At 47.1% G+C, this 27,365-nt stretch overlaps 1 protein-coding gene across 1 annotated transcript in view; it reads right to left on the reverse strand.

Moving 5' to 3' along the window:
* Positions 1-587: 587 nt before the first annotated feature.
* Positions 588-27,365, reverse strand: part of ubr2 (ubiquitin protein ligase E3 component n-recognin 2) — a 55,313-nt gene continuing 28,535 nt past the window's right edge. Inside the window, 43 exon segments of the mRNA XM_082556842.1 lie at positions 588-1,386; positions 1,482-1,583; positions 1,661-1,831; positions 1,957-2,091; positions 2,169-2,277; positions 2,357-2,487; positions 2,565-2,652; positions 2,742-2,880; positions 2,971-3,038; positions 5,788-5,884; positions 6,061-6,116; positions 6,207-6,355; positions 6,439-6,499; positions 6,572-6,660; positions 6,809-6,970; positions 7,040-7,133; positions 7,214-7,422; positions 7,684-7,862; positions 7,966-8,049; positions 8,142-8,251; positions 8,506-8,608; positions 10,247-10,401; positions 10,483-10,531; positions 10,619-10,721; positions 10,838-10,890; positions 13,738-13,862; positions 13,948-14,008; positions 16,521-16,637; positions 16,763-16,828; positions 16,905-17,015; positions 17,106-17,167; positions 17,247-17,430; positions 17,597-17,725; positions 17,814-17,913; positions 18,256-18,419; positions 18,821-18,921; positions 18,924-19,086; positions 22,125-22,213; positions 24,508-24,615; positions 24,696-24,816; positions 25,043-25,105; positions 25,246-25,384; positions 25,485-25,615. Coding sequence (XP_082412968.1) covers positions 1,245-1,386; positions 1,482-1,583; positions 1,661-1,831; positions 1,957-2,091; positions 2,169-2,277; positions 2,357-2,487; positions 2,565-2,652; positions 2,742-2,880; positions 2,971-3,038; positions 5,788-5,884; positions 6,061-6,116; positions 6,207-6,355; positions 6,439-6,499; positions 6,572-6,660; positions 6,809-6,970; positions 7,040-7,133; positions 7,214-7,422; positions 7,684-7,862; positions 7,966-8,049; positions 8,142-8,251; positions 8,506-8,608; positions 10,247-10,401; positions 10,483-10,531; positions 10,619-10,721; positions 10,838-10,890; positions 13,738-13,862; positions 13,948-14,008; positions 16,521-16,637; positions 16,763-16,828; positions 16,905-17,015; positions 17,106-17,167; positions 17,247-17,430; positions 17,597-17,725; positions 17,814-17,913; positions 18,256-18,419; positions 18,821-18,921; positions 18,924-19,086; positions 22,125-22,213; positions 24,508-24,615; positions 24,696-24,816; positions 25,043-25,105; positions 25,246-25,384; positions 25,485-25,615 — 4,872 coding nt within the window. The 3' untranslated portion in view covers positions 588-1,244.

A 27,365-nucleotide genomic window follows, 5' to 3' on the forward strand; every position in this document is an offset into this window, starting at 1 on the left:
GAGGACTTACAAGCGGCATTGGTCAGATTAGGCAAAGCTGAAGGAGCTTTTATGAGCCAACTTAAGAATGGATGTATCAATCACTGACAAGCAAAAAAAAACAAAAAACAAAACTTAATAAAATAGAATAAAATTAAAAATTGTTTCACCTCCAAGTACTGTCATCAACTTATCAGGTTCCTGACAAATCGCTGACGATTTGTCGTGTCGCTGACGTCACCTAGCCTTCCACAAGAAAGCGACTCAACTGAGTCTGACTGAAGTTTCTGATACAGTAAATCACCTATAAATGAATACACCTCAATATGAGCAATACACACACATTCTTACCTTTTATAGGATTTCCACATTTTCATGTTTGCTCAGCGCAATTAAAAGTTGTCAATATAAAAAAACAACAACAACCAATCTTTGCTTCACTTGAACAAGCTCCACCTCCAGCAGGTGTTTTCTCAGTTTATTGATTAGCTACTTCTTTACCTCCACAGATTTGACCCACCTGGCAGGTGAGAGCAGGCTTACTGGAATGTCTATGTCCTCATAACAGGGTATCTGCCCCTGAAGTAATGAACTGACAGGAAGTGATGTCACTTTAAAGTTTTTATTGTTTTTATCATACACGTCCTCGTTTATACAGGAATTCACATATTAACAGATCATGTGATCAATGAGGCGCTCAGCTGACAGCCATTAAAAAATACCCCCAAAAAACAAAAGACATCAAGCTGAAGACCTGACCGCGCCATGTTTTAAATAATTCTCAGCATTCAAAAGTAAAACACAGAAAGTGACATCACACAGCACGCCACCAATCAGTTCTAAGCAAAATGTTAAACTAAAGTAAAAAGCGATCGATCGCTGATATGTGCTCTGATATGTCTTCACTGATCAGTCTTCAGCTGAAGCTCAACCCCTACCAGACACTTTACTGACCATCCATCCATCAATCTGCTACCATGGAGATGGCTGCTTTATGCTCTTAGCCAATCAGAAATGAAGGTGGTGATGTGTTTGAAGTCAGGAGGCAGGGCGTCACTGGACCGAATTCGAGTTTCCTGTTCCTGTCCCACACTGATTGGTGGAGAGACATGTGGAGGGTCAAAGGTGAAAAATCCCTGAAAGCAACTTAGCATCAAGCAGGCAGCTTATTGGTTCAAGGATGTGGTTTTATATAGAAAGGGGCGGGACACAATTGAGAGCCAATCAGTGTCTCTCTAAGGGCAGGGGCGGCGCAGAGTCAAACATCACAGGTGCTGCCAGTCGATAGCAACCAGCGCCTGATTGGCCTCCTGGGCGTGACCTATGACCTCAGCGATGCCGTGCTGGCGCCACAGGCGCTCGATCTTCCTGTAACGCTCGGCACACAGGTGGAGAGGATTCCCACGCCTGTAACAAACAAATAAACAGGTAGAGGGTGTGGTCAGGGGTGGGGCCAAACAAACTGGTAGAGGGGGTGGGGCTGAACAACCAAACGTACATACTTGAGGCCCTGGTCAGTTTCTCCATAGTCATCCAGGTATGGGGGCGGGTAGAAGCAGCCCTTTGTTTTACCTGCTACAAACAACACCTGACTCTCTCTGACCCTGCTCACACACAGACACACACAGGTTAGCAGGGCATGGCCGAGCGACATGCGTCAGTTCACTTGTGCAGGCGTTACCTGAGGAATAGGCCGAGGCCAGCTCCGCAGGTGAAGGTGTGTGCGGTGCAGGCGCCCACGTCCTCGCCGTCCACCTCCGTCTGACAGCAGTAACTCTGAGAGCACAGCATGCAGCCGCACACCAGGCACAGCGTGGGAGCGCGAGACTTATCCCCGCCTGAGCGCGGACACCTGCACATGTAACACTCAGGTGAGTTCAGATGGGCCGGCAAAGTTTCAGGTCACCTCACAAAAGAACTTCACAGCATTGATCCTTTTTAAATCGATCACTCTGATCTCACTGTGTGTTCACTGACGTGAAGCTGGACGCCTGATTGATGAGCACGCTGTAATCTTCCGGCAACTCGATGAGTCGATTTGACTCTCTGGGGAACCTGATGATGGCTCCGCCCCCCTGCAGGGTCTGTCTCATACCTGGATGACAACACCAACTGAACACACACACAGGAGTGTCAGGTAATGCTTTTCCAGGTATTTTGGAGTATGAGATGCGTCATTCAGGTGTTACCTGTGTATGAGCGGCTTCAGCAGTGTTTGCTGGTTGTGGTGAAGTAGCAGCAGGTTGGAGGGCAGACTGAGGTAGCTGCACAGTGCCTCCCACTGACCAGGACCTGCAACTACAACAAACACACACACTTCTGTGAACACACAGTGTAACAGAATCGTTACAGGAACTTTGCTCGGTGTTCGTCTTACTCATCAGCTCAGCGGGAGGCGCTGTGGAGTTCAGGTAGTGGAAGAAGAGGGCGGCGGCTCGGAGGAACGGCAGGACACCAGCTTTAAGACAACGATACAGCTGCCACCCAGAGGACACCTCAGGTAACACACTGATGATGAAATGAAGTCCTCTTTACTGATTTTGAATGTACTAACAGGGTAAATATGTCTCACAATCCAAACTCACCTGCCCAGGTGTTTCCTCAGTGTGCTGTACAGCTGACAGGTGAGCTCCTCCTCTGATCCACTGTTGTCCTGATCCATACATACCTCCTCTGCACACACAGGTAATACACACAGGTGAGACAGAAGCATCGGGTTCACAAAACTCAAGAGACTGTGTGTGAGTGAGAGAGAGCGACACCTGTGGTGGAGGTGAGCAGGATCTGAACCAGGTGAGCCACAGTGACCAAGTGAAGGAGGTGGAGGTGGCTCGAGTCCACCACACCGCATCCTGATTGGTCCAAACAGTGAACGGAGGAGTATGCCAGCACAGAGTAAACCTGCAGATGCCGAGAAATCAGAGTCACCTGCACCCACCCGACGAAAACGGAGCTTTAAGTGGTCCACGATGGACAGGTGTATAAACTCACCAGCAGGTGAAACATGTCGATCTCGAGGATACTCGGAGTATTTTCTACCTGAGTGTCTGGAACCAGAGCTAAACAAACAAACACACACAATTATATATAACAGATATACATATATATACACACACACTCACACACATGTATAAATATATGTGTATATATATATCAAATAAATGTTATCGCCCTCAATGGTTAATAATTGCAGGATAATTTCCAGAATCAGAATCGTGTTTATTGGCCAAGTATATGTGCAGACACATACAGGGAATTTGGTTCCGGTAGATGGTGGCTCTCAAGCACAGCAATGTAAATCACACACACACACACACACACACACACACACACACACACACGTCTATATATACACATTACACATACATGGTAAATGGTAAATGGCCTGTATTTGTATAGCGCTTTCCTAGTCCCTAAGGACCCCAAAGCGCTTTACACATCCAGTCATCCGCACATTCACACACACATTCACACATACACAAAGCTGTGTAAACCAACTATAAATAACGAATCTAACTTATATACATAAAATACAGAAATGAATGAGGTGGAATGAATACTACAAAATGTGCATAAGGCAGCTGCAGTCTGGCAGTGGGAGCAGTGTGACAGGTCAACTGTTAAGAAGGGAGATGGCGAGGGGAAAGAAACTGTTCCTGTGTCGGGTGGTCCTGGTCTGCAGGCTTCTGTACCGTCTGCCAGAGGGCAGCAGATCAAAAAGTCTGTGTGCAGGGTGTGAGGGGTCTGCGATGATTTTCCCTGCCCGTTTCCTGGTTCTTGAGAGGTACAGATCCTGGATGGAGGGCAGGGGGGGTGCCGACGATCCTTTCTGCTGCCCGTACAGTCCGCTGTAGTCTGCTCCTGTCCTGTTTAGTGGCTGCTCCATACCAGACTGTGATGGAGGAGCACAGGACAGACTCAATGACCGCAGTGTAGAACTGGATCAGCAGCTCCTGTGGAAGACTGTACTTCCCCAGTTGTCTCAGGAAGTACATCCTCTGCTGGGTCTTTTTGAGGATGGAGTTGATGTTGGTCTCCCACTCCAGGTCCTGGGAGATGGTTGTACCCAGGAACTTGAAGGTCTTCACAGTTGACACGGGGCTGTCTGATATGGTGAGGGGGAGCAGAGTTGAGGGATGTCTCCTGAAGTCCACTGTCATCTCTACAGTCTTAAGAGTGTTCAGCTCCAGATTGTGCTGACTGCACCAGAGTACCAGCCGCTCAACTTCCTGCCGGTATGCAGACTCATCACCATCTTGAATGAGGCCAATGACAGTGGTGTCATCTGCAAACTTTCGGAGTTTGACAGCTGAGTTATTGGAGGTGCAGTCGTTAGTGTAGAGGTAGAACAGTAGTGGTGAGAGGACACATCCTTGAGGGGCACCAATACTGAGGGACCGGGTTTCAGAGGTGATCTCCCCCAGCCTCACTTGCTGCTTCCTGTCTGTCAGGAAGCTGGTGATCCACTGACAGGTAGCTGGTGACACGCTGAGCTCAGGCAGTTCAGGCACAATGGTGTTAAAAGCCGAACTAAAGTCCACAAACAGGACCCTGGCATAAGTTCCCGGGCGGTCAAGGTGTTGCAGGATGTAATGCAGCCCCGTGTTCACTGCATCATCCACTGGGCGGTCAAGGTGTTGCAGGATGTAATGCAGCCCCATGTTCACTGCATCATCCACTGACCTGTTTGCCCGGTAGGCAAACTGCAGAGGGTCCAGCTGGTGGCCTGTAATGTCTTTCAGATGGGCTAACACCAGTCGTTCGAAGGATTTCATGACCACAGACGTCAAGGCGACAGGTCTGTAGTCATCCAGTCCTGTGATGGTGGATTTCTTGGGAACAGGGATGATGGTGGAGCGTTTGAAGCAGGAGGGAACTTCACACAGCTCCAGGGATCTGTTGAAGATGCGAGTAAAGATGGGAGCCAGCTGTTCAGCACAGGTTTTGAGGCAGGAGGGTGAGACACCGTCTGGTCCGGGGGCTTTCCTGGGCTTCTGTTTCTGGAATAGTCGGCTCACATCCTGAGTGTGTATTCTGAGTTTCAGGGAGGAGGAAAGGGGGGTGAGAGGTGTGGTGGAGGTCGTTGAGTCTGGATTGGAGAGGGTGGTCGTTCCAAACTGGTAAATAATCAACTTCAAAGTTATCTGGATGAAAATAGTATTTTATCTCCTTTCATCAGGAAACTGCGCAGTACTCTAACTGTTCTCAATGATGTCTATGAAGCCTTGGACACAAAGAACTACAGTGCAGCTCTTTTTATTGATCTAGCAGAAATCTTTGACACTGCTGATCATGGCATTTTATGTCAGACATTACTGGATACCTATGCTTGCTCTCTTCACCTGTTAGATTTGCTGTCTATGGCCAGGCATTCAGATTTATAACTGGCTGCAAACCTTTAACACACCACTGTTCTCAGGTTGACTGGTCCTCATTGGCCCCACGCAGGTATCACTTTCTCTATAAAATCTATTCTGATTTATTGTCCTCTTATATATCAGAGTATATGTTGCACAAACAGTCACAGACTGCAGACTCAGGACATCATTACGTTCGTTGTTCCATCAGTTCGTACAGAGCTTGGGAAGAAGGCTTTCTCCTTTTCTGCTCTGTCCTCATTGCACAACGATCTGAAGCTCTCTTCACTTGCAGACTTCAAAAGACGTACAAATGCGTCTGTGAAATCGTCTCTGGGGACTCTTTTACATTTTGTTTCTTTTATTGTTGAAATTTTAGTGTGTTTGTCAGTAATAGGTCTCTTTTGTAAATTGAGGCATTGAGTGTAAATGAGACTGTGTGTGTTTGTACCTGACAACAGTCTGATGAAGTGGGTGTGAACAGTTTTCAGAGGAGCTGCAGTCCAACACGCTGAACTGAACCTGGTGAGAGAACTCAAACAGTCGTCCTGCAACACACACATTATCAGGTTACCAAGGAAACCGCAGCATCCGCCGGAGACCAATCGACGCACAGAACTCAGTAATCAATACACTGATCTATAATATATTCGGTGAACACTTCTTAAACCCCACCCCCTCTGCCTGACCATTCACAGCTCTTCTTTGTCATAAACAGTGTTACCTGTCGGCAAGGTAAACTTCCAAAAAGTGGCTTCTCCTCATCCATTAGCAGGCGCTCTGCAGAAAAACAAAATAACAGGACAACCTGTGACCTCTCAGGTGGGAGCACACCTGTGTCAGGTGTACACCTGTCTCGGGTGTGTATACCTATGCTTTGGATGGTGTAGGCGCAGGAGGACCAGCTCAGCACCGGGACTCGGGGGTCCTGCTCGTTGGGGTTCACCTTCAGTCCCACCTTATAGGTGGACAGGCTGAAAGTGGTAATCATCTCACTGATGCTGCTTGAGAATGGGTTCCTGTGACATCACAATGACATCATCACCACGTAATGTCCCATTAGGTTATTGATCAGGATCAGTACAAACAGCACATGACTCACTGTGGCGTGAAGTCTACTCTGAACCCTTGAGGAACGACAGGCTCCGCCTCTTCTGCTGCACCTGTAACACACGCATTAATTAACATTAACACACACGGCTCAGTTTGACTCCGTTTTCTTACAGGTAACTCACCTTCAGACTGCGTCCTGTGTGCAGAGTGCAGAGCTGCTATCAGCTGATTGGTTGTCTTAAGCCACACCTCGAAACTAGGATTTTCAACACTGAAGAAGAAGAAAAAAAAAAAAAAAACAGAGAGAGAGAGAGAAAACCATTCACGCAACATCAGGTAAAAGCCAGGAACCTGTGTACCTGTGGTCAGCACAGGTGTGCTTATTGTGTGAGTGTCTCACTGCAGTCAGGTGAGCGTACCTGTGGTCAGGTGAGGCTGCGTGCGGTAGCATGGGGATCACGGTGTTGCTCAGACACTCGCAGAGTGGACAGAGGAACTCGCCGTTCTCCACATCGTAGCTCGTGTGGCCTCTCAGACGCTGCTGACGCCGCTGCTCCTTCAGCTGTACCGCCTCAAAGTACCTGAACAGAGTGAGGACAGGTGTAACATCCTGAGAGCCGACTGGAAGGTGTGCAAGTGAGGGGAGTCACCTCTGCCAGCAGGTGGCGTGCATGATGTGTCCACAGCTGGCGGTGTGAATCCCCAGACAGAGGTCGGGGTGCATGAACAGGGGGTCACGGTGCTCTGAAACACACGATCACAGGTTAACACCTGAACTTCGACTGGTCACTCGCCTGATGATGTCAAACTGGAGCTCTGCCCACCTGGGTTGGGCAGGTTGCAGTGGCGGTTTTTGGACAGAACAGTGGACCTTTGGACAAATGCTGCAAGAACCATTGCTCTGCTGTGACCTCTGACCTCTTGCTCTTCCTGACACAGGATACAGGTGACCAGCTGTCGGCGCTCAGTCCCTCCCACCCTCCTGGGACCAACAGCCACCTGGGACACACAGGTGAGCTCTGCACTGGGAGGACTGTAAAGCAGGAGGGAGAGGATCTTTTAATATTCTCTGAATAAGCTCTTCAATCACACGTGTGCTCTGCAGCAGGTGAGTCCACAGGTGTACCAGTCCTTGCCTGCACTTAATGTTAAGTACATTTCATATTCCAACAGATAAATACGGCTTTGTACAGTCATACCTGTGCTCAGCTGATAGTAAGGCATCTAGTAAATGTGAATGAAAGTGGGTATACAGGTGTATTAGGAATGTACTGGTGTAAATATGCAGTTGTACCTGTGGTCGGCAGCTGACGTGGACGCCTCCAGCTCTTCCATGCTCTGCTGGAACAGCTCTTTGTTCTCGTTGATGAAGTGTTTCTGCATCTCTGACATCTGAGCCATGATCTTTTCCCTGCGGAGCCTCGCCATCTCCGCTTTCCTCTTCCTCTCTGCCTTATCTTTGTCCCTCATCGTCTGCAGCACGGAACCAATCAATTCATCACTTAATCAACACATACGTTAATGAGCCAATCAGTCAGTAGATAACCAGGGAAGAGGAAGCGGTGCTGAGTCTCACCTCCTCAGAGCCTCTTTCCAGGCTGACGGTAAAAGAGGAGGCTGACGATGTTCGCTCTCTCATCATTTTGATGTTTGACACCATCTACACACACACACAGAGATCATACTGATTCAGCTTCACACCTTCACTCTGGTGTTAATTCACAATGACATCACAGTGACATCAGCGGTTACCTTGAGAATCCAGGTGATCATGTCTTTATGGACTTCCAGGTGAGGAGTGTTCTGCAGACTTTCCAGCAGAGCCAGGACACTTCCTGAAGTACTGGGTGCTTCACCTGGACCTAAACACACACACAGGTAAACACACACACGCACACACACACACAGGTAAACACACACACACACACACACACACACACACACACACACACACACACACACACACAGGTAAACACTCAAACACACACACACACACACACACACACACACACACACACACACACACACACACAGGTAAACACTCAAACACACACACACACACACACACACACAGGTAAACACTCAAACACACACACATACACACAGGTGTACTAACGTGTGATCTTGCAGGTGTAGTTGAAAGTGACATCTTCATCTCCGCTGCTGCTCTCCAGCTGCTGCTGCTCTTCCAGCAGAGCCATGCCCACCAGGTGGAGCACCTGCAGGTGAGGTACAAACACACACACACTTTGAATCTGATGTTCATTTTATTTAGGACAGAGGGCGGCCTCTACAGGTGTTTCTGAAGATCACAGTGATGATTACAGTCAGCCATTAAAGCTGGTCACCTGATCTAACACTGATGAACACACGAGAAAACAAAAGCGGGACGCAGAGCTGACTATCGAAAACAGCAACGCAAATCTCCGCTTTCACCCAGCTTCCTCACCAACACCAGATCCCTCACAAACAAAAGGGAGGAGCTACAATCAGAGATGTACTACAACCGTGTTGTCTGGGAGTGTTGTCTACTGAGTGTAACTGAATCCTGGCTCCATCCTAACATCCCTGATGCCCCAGTGGAGTCACCAGGCTGGACCCTACACCACCAGGACCACAACAAAGGTAAGGGCAGGGGCTGTAGGACTACAGTCGTAACAACACAACTATAAACAGTCACTGCTCACCGGACTCAGAGGTCATGTCATGTCCCTTTGATCTACCTTGCAAGCTAACGGTAGCCATAGTTACCATTGTTTACATCCCCCTGATGCTAACGTTAGCTCAGCGCTCAACCACCTCCAGCTTACTATTAGTAAACAGCAGAGAGAGCATATCTGTCCATATCATTGTTGGGGACATTAATGAGGCAAGTTTGCAATCTGTACTCTACAAATGCCACCAACAGGTCAAGCGTCCTACCAGGGGGACAATACAGTACTCGTGGACTCGTGATATGTCATCAGTCGGAGACCAAGTACTGTTCCAATTCAAAGTACACATCAAGCCGAGAACGTGAAAAATTCCCAGATGTGTTCTCGCTCCGCAAATTTTATCGAGCATACATCGGCGGTGACTTGTGTGTACTTGGTACAGCTAAATATCCCAGAATGCATTTCGTCCAAAGCTCAAACATGGCAATGGTGGAGGAGTGCGGCTAAAAACGTTTAAATTTAAATATTACTCTTAAAATAAAATTTTTAGATACTTTCAGGCGAGAATGTAGCTGTGTAAGCTTCAAATATCTGCTCGGTTTATCAAAACATCACATACTTGCAAAAGTGCTCCGACGTTTTCAGAGACGTCTGTACCCACCAACTCGATAGCTGACCGGGAGGTCAAGGGTCACTAGAGCCAGCAGGAACAGCGAACTACCGGCAGATCGTTTTCAAACCACCTGCGGTCTTTGGCTACTCAGGTTAAACATGATATATAAGTCACGTAGATCACTTCTAAATGTTAATGTTTGGTTTATTTCAGTGTTTTATTTGTTCCTGAGTAAATCGGTTTGGCTGAGATGAAAGTTCAGCTTCATAACATATTACTCACAGTTAAATTAAGAGGTGACAGCAGTAAAAACTGTGACATCATCAAGTACGCTGGTGTTCCAGTTGTACAAATCGTGAGTCTGTAACCCGAGTACGGACTTGCGTATTGAGAAAGGCCCATGGTCTGACTAACCCCCCATCACTCAGGCCACTCACACTGTGTTCAGACCAAGTCTCTGGACTGGTTCCCAGACCTCTCCTCTCCAGTGTGTCCCTCCTGTTGCTTATTTATTCCTGCTCCCTCATTTACATTTTATTTCATGTGCAACGACAATAAAGAGCTACTCTATTCTAAACACACACACTCACCCTCTGCAGCATGGACTCAGTCCAGCCCCCCCCGCTGGGCTCCACGGCCCACTGCAGCACGGCGCCCTCTATGGCGAGCAGCGCATCACATTGCAGGAGGTTCACCAGGCTGCCGAAGAGAGGGCAGAGGGGGGGAGGAGGGGGAGGGGGCAGGGCTATGCACACAAAGACACGTTACCAAGGTGACCATGTCATCCATCAGTCTTCCTGCTGGTGTTTTGTACAGGTGTGCTTACCTGTGTCCTCGCCACTCTGTCTCCTCAGCTTTCTCTGAGCTTCCTCAGCCTGAAACACAGGACGCAGCGTTACCATAGCAACAACACGTACACCAATCAATAACGCTCTGATCCGCATCCAGATCAGTGAGCGTACCTTTGACTGGTCAGCTCTGCTGTAGTGATGGAAGTACAGGTTGAAGTATCTGTTCCACTCAGGGCGGAGCTCATACAGCCCTCTACCTGTCACACCTGGTTTCCTGTTAGTACAAATACACTCAGTACTGCAGTTATTGTAACATAGAGAACAAAGAGAAATTGTAAGGATGCACGTGTATTTAAGGTGGACTGATGATATTTGAGGTGGAAGACTGACTTGAATGAAGCCACGCTGTCGATGACTCTCTCCAGCCCCGTCTCCTTGTTCCCCTGAAGACACAAACTCAGGTTATTACATCAAACTAAAAATGTTTCAGCGCACAGAAGTAAAAACAGTAAATTCCCTGCGCTCAGAAACACTGAATAGCAAACAAACAAAACATTTTAGCCTCAGGTAAGTCAGGGTTCACCTGTTCAGCAGATCTTGTATGATCGAGCCTTACAAAGTGTCTGAGTTTAACGCTCTGGGGTTACCTTTGATTTTACTCATTTACTTTGCCTTGTTTGGCATCATTCTTTTCAGCACGACCTCACATGTCTGAATTTACAGTCAAACTACTACAGTTGTATTAACACAACTGATCTAAAGTCAGGTAAAAAACATAAAATCTGAGTAGAAAAAAAGGTTATATTTTTTGCTGTAACTAACACAAACATTAATGAATCATTTTCGTAATTTGAAATGCAAATATAAACTGTACATTTTAATAACCTATGCACAAGTTATTTGCATCTATTTACCTAAAAATGCAGCCAAGGCGGGCCATTTCAAACCATTTCAAACAATTCACAGAACAATCAGCTGTTCTGCATCAAATATCATGCCACACAAATTATTTCCGCCACTCTAAAATATAATTTGTGTCCACTATAAGATAAAGGAGAACATCACAGCCTAATACCTGCAGGCCAGACAGCAGCAGGTGTTGGAGACACAGTTTACACTGTAATCTGCCTTTGGTGGCTTTTTGGCAGCAACTGTGACATTCAGCAGTCGACTAACTACACAAAATTGCACACTAAGTACATAAAACTGCACACCAACAACACAAAACTACCCACTAACTACACTCAACAAAAATATAAACGCAACACCTTTGTTACTGCTCCCATTCCCCATGGGATGGACGTAGAGACCTAAAATTCATTCCAGATACACAATATAACCATCCCTCCCAAACAGTGGTCACAAATCAGTCCAAATGTGTGGTAGTGGGCACATCTGCTATATTGAGATAATCCATCCCACCTCACAGGTGTGCCACATCAGGATGCTGATCTGACATCATGAGTAGTGCACAGGTGTACCTCAGACTGCCCACAACAAAAGGCCACCCTGGAATGTGCAGTTTTTTGCGCTATTGGGGGTCTGGGGACCCAGAACCGGTCAGTATCTGGTGTGACCACCATTTGCCTCATGCAGTGCAACACATCGTCGCATGGAGTCTATCAGATTGTCAATTGTGGCCTGTGGAATGTTGGTCCACTCCACTTCAATGGCTGTGCGAGGTTGTTGGATATTCGTGGGAACTGGTACACGCTGTCGTATACGCCGGTCAAGCACATCCCGAACATGCTCAATGGGTGACATGTCCGGTGAGTATGCTGGCCATGCAAGAACTGGGACATTCTCAGCTGCCATCTGCCCTGAACAATGTGAACCATGATTCATCCGTGAAGCGCACACCTCTCCAACGTGCCAGACGCCATCGAATGTGAGCATTTGCCCACACAAGTCTGTTACGGCGATGAGCTGGAGTCAGGTCAAGACCCCGATGAGGACGACGGGCATGCAGTTGAGCGTCTCTGAGACGGTTTCTGACCGTTTGTGCAGAAATTGTTTGGTTGTGCAAACCAATTGTTCCAGCAGCTGTCTGGGTGGCTGGACTCAGACGATCTTGGAGGTGAACCTGCTGGATGTGGAGGTCCTGGGCTGGTGTGGTTACACGAGGTCTGCGGTTGTGAGGCCGGTTGGATGTGCTGCCATATTCTCTGAAACGCCTGTGGAGACGGCTTATGGTTGAGAAATGAACATTCAATGCACGGGCGACAGATCTGGTTGACATTCCTGCTGTCAGCATGCCAATTGCACGCTCCCTCATTGCTTGTGGCATCTGTGGCATTTTGCTGTGAGACAAAACTGCACATTCCAGGGTGGCCTTTTGTTGTGGGCAGTCTGAGGTACACCTGTGCACTACTCATGATGTTAGATCAGCATCCTGATGTGGCACACCTGTGAGGTGGGATGGATTATCTCAATATAGCAGATGTGCCCACTACCACACATTTGGACTGATTTGTGACCACTGTTTGGGAGGGATGGTTATATTGTGTATCTGGAATGAATTTTAGGTCTCTACGTCCATCCCATGGGGAATGGGAGCAGTAACAAAGGTGTTGGGTTTATATTTTTGTTGAGTGTAGTTAAAACTGCACACACTACACAAAAGTACGCACTAACTAGCCACAAACTACACAAAACTACCCACTGACAACACAAAAGACTACACAAAACTGCACACCAACTACACAAAAGTACACACGAACTACACAAAAGTACAGGGTAACTGCATAAAACTGCAAACTACATAAAAGTACACATCAACTACACACTCCAAACACACTGAATGTCACAAATCTCTTGTGTCTAAACACTCTCTCACCGCTGTCACTCCTAAAACCTCTCCTTCTTCCTAAACAACCAATTGTCACATGTTGCCATATCATTTTGTGATTGGTTGACATGGTACATTTTTCCACCAATAGGAAAGCGGTGCTTTTTCTTTCTTTTATTTGGTCACAAGCAGAGAGTGCCGATAGTATTCAGCAAAAAACATCAGGTATATTTTTGATCATGACTCTGGTTTTTCGTGTCCTATCAACACAACTTAAAAACTTGTATATAGTTTGAAGTCCGCACTTAGACTTTAAACTTGGAGACTCGGGTTGGCTGCATCTTGTTGCAAAGTCATCTTAAATTGGTCGTGTGATTTGGATGTGCCGACGCGTCCGTCGAGCCCAGAGGGTTAATAAACTTTTAAAAGCAGAACTCACAAATACTTACAAATATGTAACAGCATAACTAAAAAAACATTAACAGACAGGTTAGGGTCTCACATTCTCAGGTAGAGCCTTGGCAAGCTCGCTGTGAGCCATCGGTCTGATGGACAGCAGGTGGATGATTTCTCTTCTGACCTCATCGTAGGGCTCCACCTGGCCAACGCCCGCCACGTACCGCTCACCTGTAACACACATGCAGAGGCAGTGCTAATGTTGCACCTGGACAAGGCGACCTCTCTGACTCATTTTCAGAGGAAACAAACTCACCGACCACCATAATGATGAGATGAAGCATCTCTTCGATGAGAGTGTTCTGCTGGACCAGGTCCTGAAACACAGGACAGAGTGGGAGGAGTCAGTCATACACCTGTAGCGTTTAACTCGAAAGATTCAACATTGCAAATGGATTTTTGAGGACTTGAATCCTTCTTAAAATCCTTCCCAAATCAAAAACCCTGGATTAACGGAGATGTTCGCGCGGCACGGAGCACCGCCTTTGCCTCCGCGAACACATCGGACTACAAACACGCACATTACCAACTCCGGAAGACGATCAAAGCAGCCAAACGTGAGTACAGGGACAGGGTGGAGCAACAGTTTGACAACCCTCGGAGTATGTGGCAGGGACTAAACACGATCACAGACTTTAGAGGGAAAACCAGCACACCGCAGACCACGGCCTCTCTGTGTGAGGATCTAAACGTATTCTACACTAGATTCGACACAGCGAACACCATGAGACCGGACAGTGTGCGCACCGCGGATGACGTCAGTGCGCACACTGTGTCTGAGGAGGATGTGCGGAGGTGCTTCAGGAAGGTGAACGCACGCAAAGCTACTGGTCCGGACGGGATTCCCGGCCGCGTCCTCAAGTCATGCGCGGCTCAGCTGGCTGGAGTGTTCACGCACATCTTCAACCTTTCCCTCTCTCTGTCTGTAGTCCCAGCCTGCTTCAAAATGGCCACCATCGTCCCTGTACCCAAATCCTCCACCATCTCCTCATTGAACGACTGGCGACCTGTAGCCCTGACCCCCATCGTGAGCAAATGCTTCGAGAAGCTGGTCAGGGACTTCATCTGCTCTGCACTACCCGACTCACTGGACCCTCTACAGTTTGCATACCGCCACAACAGGTCCACTGATGATGCCATAGCCCTGACACTACACACTGCCCTGTCACACCTGGAGAAGAGAGACACGTATGTGAGGATGCTGTTTGTAGATTACAGCTCAGCATTCAATACCATCGTTCCCTCGAAGCTGGACAGGAAACTGCAGGATCTAGGACTGAGCAGCTCCCTCTGCAGCTGGATCCTTAGCTTCCTGTCTGACAGACGCCAGGTGGTCAGACTGGGCAGCATCACCTCATCCCCCGTCACACTGAACACTGGTGCTCCACAGGGGTGTGTACTGAGCCCCCTCCTGTACTCACTCTACAGCTACGACTGCACAGCCACTAACAGCTCCAACATCATTGTGAAGTTTGCGGACGACACTACAATGGTGGGTCTTATCACCAACGGTGATGAGACGGCTTACAGGGAGGAGGTCAGCGCCCTGACCCACTGGTGTCAAGACAACCATCTCACCCTCAACGTCGCAAAGACAAAGGAGTTGATAGTGGACTTCCGGAGGTGCAGAGAAGTACACACCCCCATCACCATCAGCGGCGCTGCTGTGGAGAGAGTGAGCAGCTTCCGGTTCCTTGGCGTACACCTGGCTGAGGATCTTACGTGGTCAGTACACACAAACAAAACAGTGAAGAAGGCGCAGCAGCGCCTCTTCTTTCTCAGGAGACTGAAAAGATTCGGCATGAGCCCCCGCATCCTCAGGACCTTCTATCACTGTGCCATTGAGAGCATCCTCACTGGATGCATCACCACCTGGTATGGCAACAGCACCGCCTACAACTGCAAAGCTCTCCAGCGAGTAGTGCGGTGCTCTGAACGGATAATTGGAGGTGAGCTTCCCTCCCTCCAAGACATCTACAGGAAGCGCTGCCTGAGGAAAGCGGGGAGGATCATCAAGGACTCCAGTCACCCCAGCCATAAACTGTTCAGACTGCTTCCATCAGGAAGGAGGTTCTGCAGCATCCGATCCCGTACCAGCAGACTGAGAGACAGCTTCTTCCATCAGGCCATCAGACTGCTGAACACGTCATAGACACCTCAGCTTCACTACTGGAACTTTAACATTATGCACTCCATACTGTACAGTAATGCCACTGTTTTGCACATGTCTCACTCTGTATATTTTATATATTTTATTTATTGTTTACTCTATTTAATTTGTAAAATATGTGTACACACACACACACACACACACACACACACACACGTAGAAAAATATTTAGTATACACATCCAGAAATGCATATACTATTATATATTGTACATATATTTATTAGTTTCAGATGTAGCCATTCTTGTATTTTGCTTGTTTACATTATTGTATTTGCACAACTCTGTTGCTTGTGAAGCTCGCACACATGAATTTCACTCACATGTGCTGTACCAATGTACCTGCACATGTGATGTGACAATAAAAGTGATTTGATTTGATTTGAATGTCAAACACGACGTAATGTGAATGTCTGACCTGCAGATGTGATTCTAATTTCTCGTTACGTGCAAATAAACAGACAAGTCAAAGCGACCTGCTGCAAAATCTGACTTCTTGTCTGTTCATGCAGGTGTCTGAATTTAATCTGCTGCAGCTTTGCATCACCTGACGCTGCAGGAGCTTTAACATAACAATCTTTGGAAATGTATCTGTGTCGAGGGTGGGGCGGATAAGCTTAGCAGTAAAATCATGGCGTCTTGACAACAGAAGAGGACTGACCTTGTTGGCCTCTCTGTATCTTTTCCTGATGTCAGCGGTGCTGAAAACGTGAAACACTTCAAATCGACTCAGAACAATCATCAGGAAGTGGTTTGGATCCATCATGGACGCCCCTGCCTGCACCCAACCAAAAACAGCAGCAAGCATGAGCAGAGAGTCTGCACCAACGCTTCACAGAGGCATTAGTGCTGTTGAATCAGCACTGGTAGAATAAGTGGAGCGTCAGTAGAGGCGAGTTGTACCTGTAGCATGATGATGTCTTTGTCGAACATCTCGACTCGACACTTTACATTGTGGTAATAATAAATCTGAAACAACAAACAGCAAAAAACTTAGCTAATCAGCATTGATCTCTTCAGCATAGATTAACAGGTTAGAACTCACCTGATTAATCAGTGAGAATCCGTTCCTCCTCCACATCCCAGCATGCACCTGGGCACAGAGCACCAGGCAACGGAGGGGGAGTTCGATCAGAAGGGGGGGGCTTAGTTCACCCTGAGGGACACGTGGCATCAACAATCAATGAATCAAACTGGTTGGAAAATGGCGTTTCCAATCAGGGATCAATAATAATCTGTTACTGACCAATGGGAGCTGCTCAGGGAAATGAGACGCCACCTCTGTTCTGCTGAGGAGGATGTGCAGACCTGAGGAGGTGATTGATACAACTTCAAACAGGACGTGGAGACAGATGGTGTGACTTTTAAAATGTGTGTGTGTGTTTACCTGCCAGCAGCCTGCAGACCGGCAGGTGTATGGAGACTTTTTCCTGAGACACCTGATACCTGAATGTTTCCACGCTGTGGCCTGCCAGGCTCAAGCTGATTGGCTGCTCACCATCTGGAAGGCTGTTATGACAGTGACTGAGAGCGCTCAGACACTTCTTGTAGGCCTCGATCAGCACACGCTCCTGACACACACAAAGGAGCAAAGAAAAGGCTTGGATGGCTCACTCAATCAATCTGTTTATTTAAAACTGATCAGATTATTGATCCAGAAAACAAAAAATAAACTGTAGGAACATAAAAGGTAACATTTGTAATGTTACATGTAGCGTGTTCAGTGTGTTGTCTCACATCAGTGGAGCACCATTCCTGGATCATCGTGATGATGTTTGTCAGCTTCATCTGCAGCGTGAACGCCGCCTCCCACTCAGGCTCCATCTCAATATGCTGCCCCACCTGTCTCACCACTGGGTCCATGCCCTGCAGGGAGGTGGGTTCACAGACAGACAGGCTCAGAGATGTTCGGGCTGCACCTGTACAGGTAAACCTCACACTGTCTCCATGTTACCTGCATGCACTTGAGCAGCTCCAGAAAAGCGTAGAAACCTTCTAGAAACTTGAGTCTGAGCTGATCGCTCCACTTGGACGGAGGGCTGATCAGGACATACCTGCATGTAGAAGCACTGGTTACACTGACAGGCCTGGTTTTATCATAAAACACGACACACACCCACAGCGTTTACACTTGTGAAAGAAGATTCATCAAGCTACAGAACAGGATTCATGGGTACCCTGCATACACAGTGTAGGGTCATCGCACAAGAACCAGTCTCTGTTTAGTCTCCAACTAACCTCTAACTGGCTCTTCATAACCTCTAACTGGCCCTTAACCTCTAACTGGCTCTTCATAACCTCTAACTGGCTCTTCATAACCTCTAACTGGCCCTTAACCTCTAACTGGCTCTTCATAACCTCTAACTGGCTCTTCATAACCTCTAACTGGGGCTCACTTGAGGTCACCAATGAGGCTCTGGACTCTCCCGAACTTGAAGGCCTGCTGGGCGGTGTAGCGGTCGAACTGGAAGCGCCCCTGCGGGTCTCTGTGGCGGAGGTGATCCACAAAGGTCCTGATGATGGTGGTCATCAGGTTCTCCTCCACCATCAGCATCCGGGCCTGCAGAACATTTGAGACCCACACACCAACACACACACACCCCCACACACGTACAGACGTGTCGTTCCTCATGTTCAGTGTTGGGCCTGTTATCATTTCGATCTGTGTTTCTTTGCTTGTGACATTTATTTTGGTGGATTCTGAAGAACTAAACTTTAAAGGTGATTGATCTGATTATTATTAATACTATTATTAATACATAATATATTAATAATAATTATATCTGTTATAATTATTGATTATCAACTAATCAGCTTTCAATGAAACTTCAGGGATGACTTTAGATCATAACATTTTTTCAGTGATGTCTGACATCTGTTCCACCTGAGGGTGAAGCACCCACTTTAAACAACTCAGCCGGTGGGATGACATCTACTCCGGCGGCAGCCACCTGAACTCACCAGTGACGGTACGGTGAACATTTGCACTGACAGGTCAGTGATGGAGAACTCACGGCCGTGGTCGTCTTTCACATAGTCGTTCTGCAAGCGTTCGTAATTCTAGCAGCGGGAGAGAGAGGGGAACACAGAGAGAGAGAGTTGTGTGGAGGTGCAGGAGGAGTACTCACCATGGTCGGGACGGTGAAGAGCTGGACAGACAGCGACGTCACTGACACCACTCGCTCGTGGTCGTCCTCCATAAAATCTGTCTGTAGGCGTCTGTAGTTCTGGAGGGACGACATTTCACCTCTGGGTCAGAGGTCGCTGCTGTCCGCCCAACACCCCACCACCACCCACACACTGACTCCTTTAAAAACCTGTCGCTAAAACTCTGATATTTTTAAGACAGCTCACAAAAGAAAAGTGTATCAAAACTTCTGTTAGTTCTGTAAACCTGACCTTAACACAGCACATGCACAGCAGCGACTGGTTCTTTAATCAAGATCAGCAGCAGCTTTAGGCGATCAGCTCAGCATGACCCATTTTAAATTATTTGTTTCCCACCTGAGGGTTATTTTCAGTCCGAAGACCGATTCCTGTGAATAATATGTGGACATACGTGCTTTGATCACTGAAGTCTTTCTGTCAGTCGACTTTTTAATGATTCATTTTCTAGCTGAGTGATCACCAGCATCTTTAACTTCAGTGAATTTTTATCCTGATATATCATCCTATCCTTCTTCAAATTGAGAACCACCAGTCTGCCAATCCAGAGGTACTGCCCTACATCTCCATGCAACACTGTAGAGACGTGTCCAACACAGCCCTACAACATCTGAGCCTTCAGAAACTCACAGCAAACCTCATCCACCCCAGGGGCTCTGCCATCAAGGAGTCGTTTACCTGCCTCAGTGACCTCGCCTCCAGTGATGGATGACTCACCACCCCCATTTGCTGCTTCCTCTACAGAAGTTGTATCAGTGGGATTAAGGAGGTCCTGGAAGTATTCCTTCCATCGTCCAACTATATCCTCAGTCAGCAGCGCTCTACAGTGCGGGTAGAGCGCTGTAGAGCGCTGCAGTTTGCCAGAATCGCTTTCAAGGAAAGTCATTGACCTTACTGAACTCCTCCCACACCCAAGTTTTTGCTTCAGCCACTGTCTGAATAAGTGTTCCGCTTTACCTTCCGGTACCCATCAGCTGTCTGTGAAGTCCCGCAGGCTAACAAAGGCCAATAGGATTGTTCTTCAGCCTGATGGCTCAGTTGGAAGTAAGAGTTCAAGAGCTCACGGACTGTGCCCGGCATTCACATTGCACTCTCACTATATGTTTAAGTGAGGCAAGCCTGTCCACAGTCCTAACCTACAACCTGATCCAACTCACCACCAGGAGGTGATCAGTTGACACCTCAGCAGCTCTTTTCACCCGTGTATCCAGAATATACACCTGCAGATCCGATGATACGATTACAGCATCGATCATCAACCTAGGGTTTCCCTGCTGCCATGTGCATTTACAGACGCCCTTTGAACATGGTGTTTGTTATAGACAAGTAACAGAACACCACTTGAGATCAGACCAGGCAGGCCGTTCCTCCCAATGACGCCCCTCTAAGTCTCACTGTCAATTGCTCATATGAGTGTTGAGTCTCCAGATGGAGCACCTCGAGCACCCCACCCAAAGACTCCCCAACCTGAAGGTGTCTGGTCTACTGGGAAAAAATCCAACATACAGGGCCCAAGATAACCACATCAACACACTGTCTCTTACCAAAGGCAACTCCAGACTGGAACAGAGTACAGCCCCTCTCTAGGAGACAGGTTCTAGAGCCCAAGCTGTGTGTTGAGGTGAGCCTGACTATATCTAGCCGGTACATCTCAACCTCACATACTCCTTCTCCACCAGAGGGATGATGTTCCGTGTCCCGAACGCCAAACTCGGGGATCGATCGGTCAGGATCTCTTGCCATTAGCACACACTGCACCAGACCTCTACGGCACCCCATGGGGCTGGTGCAGGCCTACGTCGGGTGTCGGGTGCACCCAGCCGGGCCTTTTGAGCTAAGGCCTGGCCACCTGGCGTTCTCCCATTGGACACACTTCCCAGGCCTGGCTCCAGGACGGGGTCCCAGTAACCGTATCCCAGGCAGGGTGAACTCCCTTGTTGTTAAACTCATAAGGGTCTTTTGAATATCTCTTTGCCTGGTTCCTGACACAGGACCAATTTGCCATGGGAAACCCTACTAGGAGGCAAAAGGCCCTGAGAACATAGCCCCTGGGTTCCCTAGGACAAACAAACTAGTCTACCACACTAAGACAGCAGTTCATGGAGGGGTTAATGTGAGTTATGGCGCTCTTTGACAGGACACACTTTCCAAAGAGAGAAAAACCCCAAATTAATGAGATTTATGGTTTATTTTTGGCAGCGTAACCCCTTTTCTCTGTTGTTTTTGTCTGCTACATGAGCATGAAGGCTCTACACCTCAGGGTTGCTCTGTTCTACTTTGTGATGTCTTGTTGTTACATGTTTTGTTGTTTATATGACACTGTTTAGTAAAGTCTGTTTCAATGAACAAAGTTCACTCCAGAGGATCTTTTTGAGTACTTTGATTTATTTGGATCTAAAAATTCAATCGACACACGACTGGCTGGATGAAGTTTTTCATTTTAGCTGTAAACAAGCCAACAAGGTCATGTGGTGAGGTTTTAGGCTGTTGCACTGAGGAAACAGATGCTGCCAGGGAATCACAGATCATCGAGATTCTACTAGCATAAACCCCCCCAGACTATATAAAGCTCCACAGCTGTCATGGGTGTTCCGATCAGGTATATACACTCACCAGCCACTTTATTAGGTATGCCTGTTCAACAGCTTAATGCAAATATGTAATCAGGCAATCACAGGGCTTCAGCTCAGTGTATTCAGACATGTAGATATCAGACGAGCTGAAGTTCAAAATGAACATCAGATTAATGAAGGAAAGTGATTTAAGAGACTTTAAGCGTGGGATGGTTGTTGGTGTTTCAGACTGCTGATCTGATGTCATGTTCCCACCAACCATGTCTTAAATATGACAGTGAGTTTGCTGTATAAGGGCCTCCACGGTCAAAGATCTCAGTGCAGCAGAGCTCCTCTGTGCTCAGATGGAACAGAAGTTCTCATCATGCCGTGTCCACATGGACCAGCCTCTCTGAGTGTTTCCAGCAGCTTACCAGCCGTGAAGAATTGAAGCAGCTCTTAAAGAAAAAGGAGAACCAACCAGTACCAGCAAGGTGTACCTAATGAAGTGGCTGGCGGGTGTCAGGTATACTGCACAGATGTGTTACCTTGGCAAATTGGATGGCAAAGATCTTCTTGTACTTGAGGTCCATGAGGAGGCTGTTCATGAGTAGCTGGTGATAGATGTTCCTCGCTCCTGCAAACATGACAGATCAGCTGACCTCAACTTGCTCGCATTTACTTGCAGCTCATCAACTCGCACACCATGAACAAACAGATCAAGGAGACTGCCATGCATCCAAACTTCAGCTAGTTAGAATGCCTGTCAGTCACATTCAGCGCCAATCGAGAGTTTAAGACCACTTGAAAAATGGCCAAAAATCCTATTTTGCATTGTTGGATCTTCCAAGTTCCAAGTAGAGCTTCAACATGCAGAAACGGGAGTGAGACATAACATGCTTTGAGCATGCAGTTTACTAAAAACAAAACTTATACCAGGGGTCTGCAAACTTTAACACCTAAAGAGCCACTTGGACCCGGTTTCCACGCAAAAGAAAACACTGGGAGCCGCAAATACTTTTTAAAATCTAAAATGAAGATAACACTGTATATATTGTTTGTTTGTTTGTTTTTTTAACCTTTATGCTTTGTGTGAACAACTAAAGTAAGTAAGTAAAGTTTATTTATTAAGCGCTTTTCACAGACAGGCACTCACAAAGTGCTGTACACAAATATTAAAATAAACAATACAATCAACAGACATTATACACAATGTAAAAGATCAAATGTAAATAATGTAAAGAATATAAAATACGTACAACAAAAGGCTTGTTTGAACAGAAAAGTTTTTAACTGCTTTTTAAAAGAATCCACGGAGCAACTAAGGTGTGTTGCTTATGAAATCCATGAAGTGCTACAGAGAAAATTACCTTTTATTCATGTAATTAACACATTTTGAACTCTTAAAGAAATATAACAAAAGGAAAGCTGAACTAAAATGATCCAGCAAACAAAAACTGTTGTGAGCCGCCCCGCTCATATCGCCTTTGGGCTTTTGGAGCCTTGACCTGACTTTTAAAAAGTAATTGGGAAAAAAAGCTCTATGCTGCTAAAAAAAAATAGATATTTGCAAAATTCTGCTTAAATATGTATTTACCTGGTTAATGTGTGTGGCGGGGCGTGGTCTGCAGCGCCGCTGCAGGGGAGGTGGACTGTAGCGTTGTCCTGCTGATAAACCCAGTGTTTATCACACAGATGAGGGCCCTCAGTCACGAGGACGCTCTCTGCAACATCTGGACATGGCCAGCAGCCATTTGCCACCCCTGCACCTCCTGAAGCTCCGTTGTTCCATTGAAGGAAAAAGCACCCCAGATCATTATGGAGCCCCCTCGCTGTAGGCGTAGTAAACACCTCAGGTGAGACCTGCTTATCATGGCAGTAACACTGCAAACCATCAGGACCATCAAAGTTACATTTGTTCTCATCGTCTAAGGAGCTTGGAAAGAAAAGTGTCTGGACTTCTGGAAGTTGCTTGAAGACGTTTCACCTCTCATCCGAGAAGCTTCTTCAGTTCTAGGGTCAAATGGTGGAGAGTCCCAGATTTAAGCCCTGTGGGAGTAACCCCCCGAGAGGGGACAATGGACCCCCTAATGATCCTCTACCTAATCACATGAGCCAAGGTGTGAAAGAGGCTCATGTGATTAGCTAGAGGACCTTTCAATGTCCCATGTTTGGTCAAAACGGTCAGTTCTGTGGCGTCCATGGAGACGAGGCCTCTGAAGACGTGTTTTGAGGCCGTCTGATGGTTATGGGGCTGCAGTCGGCACCAGGAACGGCCTTAATTTGGGTCGAGGGTTATCCAGTGTCTCGACGGACAGCCAACTGGATCCTCCGGCTCAGTGCTGATGACATTTGTTTGGGTCTTCCACTTGACTTTTGTTCCATAAACCTCAGGATCATTTCAGGAATTCCAAATAACTGTCTCACTGCGTCCCACCTCAGCAGTGACGGTGCTGTGAGAGACCATGCTTATGCAGTTCAACAACCCGACCCCGTTCAAAAAGGGAACATTTGTTTGCCTTTGCCATCAGAACATCATGACAGTGTGACTACCTGACAGGAAATGACAGTGAATCCACATTTGTGCCCAGATTTGTCCTTTTAAAGGCATGTGGCCCGAAACTTTTGATCAGCCGTAAAACAGCCCGTTTCAGTTTGTGTTGTTTTCAATAAACTGCATGCTCAAATGTTTTGTCTCAATCACATTTCTGCATGTTAAAGCTCTAGTTGGAACCTGGTGAAGATCCAACCATGCAAAATATGACTTTTGGCCACTTTTCAAGTGGTCTTAAACATTTAATTGGGACTGTATCTCTGCTGTGTGTCTTTGAAGGACCAACTCACAGATAAACACAAACTGTTTCACATCCGTTGGCTTCACGACCGTGGCCGTTCGAGCGCCATATGACTAGCAGCGGTACGTGCGGTTACCTTTCCACATCTTGGAGTCGTTGAGCATCAGTCGGTCGACAAGCGAGGAGTTCTCTCCCTCTGGACCTTTCTGCAATCCCACCTGACACAGGATCCTCCTCAGGCCATCTAAAACACAGTGCACAGTCACCACATGCAGCAGCAGAGACACACACAGAGGAATTGTGGGTAATGAAGTCCACACGTACCAGAGTACTGAATGATCTGACCCAGCCAGCTCAGAGCCTTCAGAGCAAAACACTGATGAGCAACGACAGACGAGTGCATCACCTGAACCCGGAGAGGCTTTGACTGACGGCTGGTGTTTCTCTGAGGGGATAGGATAGGAGGAGGAGCAGAGAAGGAGGTGATGGGGATGTAGGAAGAGGAGGAGGTGAGACATTCTTTGTTTTCTTAAATTGTTGTGATGAGTAAAACCAGAAGGCAGTGAATGTAAATGAGTGCGACATTGAACGTCCCTGAAGCAGGCACCGTCAGCACCCCCCCCACATCAGTTCAAGACTTCCTGTCATTTACCAAACTTGGAAACACTCACCACAATCACGGACTTGGCCTGTTCACAGAACTGGAAGTCTCCATACCGAACCGACTTCCTGCCCTGCGCGCGCACGCACACACACACACACACACACACACACAAAACAGATTCTTAGAATAATCACCAGAACATGAAAAACAAGAAGCTCCTTGTCACATTTCTGAGTTCCTATAAGCGTGTTACTGTGTGTGTGTACTGACATCTCGATCCACCGTAGTGGCGAAGCTCACGGCCTCCTTCTGGCTGCAGCTGACAGCTTTCTGCAGCGTGTAGATCACCTGCTCGTACGTGTGCACTTCATCATTGAACAGCATGCAGTAGTAGGTGTCCTCTCGCTCCCTGCAGACACATACACACACACACACACACACACAGTGTGAACGCTGCAGTATGACGCGTTTACTGTCACGTGTCTCAGGTAAAGGTAGAGTGAGCCTACGGTGGCTGCAGTCCTGTGGGGAGCAGGTCCTCGTGCTCCCAGGTCAGCAGGTCGACGGCATACTTCAGGATGATGAAAAAGACACTGAACGCACGGCCGACCATGTCAGTGGGTAGCTGAGCTACGGGGTCCTGGAAGGACAAACAGCACAGAGTGAGCACTCTGAGAGACAGGGTTACCATCCTAAGCCAGCTCAGTTCACACCAGCCTCTAATCAGTCTCTCACACTCAAACCACAGCTGTGAAGTATGTCTGTGAAGGTTCTCAGTCATCCCTGTCATCATAGTCTAAGAAAGAAAAAGGCATCTGGACTTGTTTAAGTTGCTTGAAGACGTTTCACCTCTCATCTGAGAAGCTTGTTCAGTTCTAGGGTCAAATGGTTTTTCTTTCCAAGCTCCTTAGACCACAGCTGTGAAGATCCTTCTTCCTTCCATCCAACACCGAGTAAAACAACCCACGATTACTGCCCACTCAAAAATAAAAATAAAATCCAAACTACAGGATCCAGGGAACGGAGGAAATATTTGCATGGCTGCTTTTATATTCTCTGAAAAGATGCTTAGGAACCTCCTCAAATAGGAACCTCCTTTTAATGTTTTAGTCGGGGAGCTCTCAGAGGACAACTTATCAGCGCTCAGGTCTGCTGAAAGTGAATAAGTAAGTAAAGAAATTTTTATACAGCACCTTTCAAGATAAAATCACGAAGTGCTTCACAGAAGCTAAAACAAAAACAAAAATCAACCAAAAGCAAGTTTAAAAAGATGAGTTTTTAGCTGTTTTTTAAAAGAGACCACTGAGTCCACAGATCTCAGGCTCAAAGGGAGAGAGTTCCACAGTCTGGGGGCCACAGTTACAAAAGCTCTGTCGCCTTTTGTTTTCAGCCTCGTGTGCTCGACAACCAGCAAGCCCTGATCACATGACCTCAGAGACCTGTGGATGTACGGATGTAAAACATCACTGATGTATGTTGGTGCTTGTCCATGTAGAGCCCTGAATGTCAAAATCATAATCTTAAAGTGGACTCTGAATATTATGGGGAGCTAGTACAGCTATATCAGCAGGGGTGTGGCATTACTTGGAAGGCTTGGTCTGAAGCTTTGCTGCAGCATTCTGAGCACCCTGCAGATATTTCAAAGAGGCATTACATAAACAGGTGAACAAGGAATTACAATAGTCCAAACGAGATGAGACAAATGCATGAATGATTATTTCCAGTTCAGAGCGTGACTCAATGGTACTCAGCTTAGCAATGTTTCTTAAATGGTAAAAACAGGAGCAGACCAGAGATTTAACATGAGCCTCCAAAGTCAGAGCTGAGTCAAAAGTTACATCAAGGCTCCTGATAGAAGGTTTGGCAAATGAAGCAAGAGGGCCTAAATTTTCCACTACCAAGGGCACAAATTTATCAGGAACACAAACAAGGACTTTAGTTTTCTCCTCATTAAGTTGAAGAAAGTTATCAGCCTCCAACCTCTCATGGAGTCTATGCACCTATGCAAGATCTGTAGTTTGGAAACATCATGTGGCTTAAAAGAGATATACAACTGAATATCATCTGCATAGCAGTGATACGAAATGTCCTTGTGCTAAGAAGGTCCTGAAGAGAGAGTATATACAACAAAAAACAATAAGGGTCCCAACACAGAACCTTGTGGCACACCATAGGCAAGACAAGTGGAGGAGGACCTGAACTTAGAGCTAGCCATAGAGAAGGATCGTTCACACAAACAAGACCCCGATATACCCATCCAGCGTCTCAGCCTATGTAACAAAATGTGACGGTACCAAAGGCACAGGTCAGGTCCAACATCAGCAAGACATCAAAATGTCACTGGACACTCTAAAGAAGTGCAGTTTCAATAGAGTGAGCGCTACGAAAGT

Source organism: Aulonocara stuartgranti (assembly GCF_965226115.1).
Source record: "Aulonocara stuartgranti genome assembly, chromosome: 13".
Taxonomy (NCBI): domain Eukaryota; kingdom Metazoa; phylum Chordata; class Actinopteri; order Cichliformes; family Cichlidae; genus Aulonocara; species Aulonocara stuartgranti.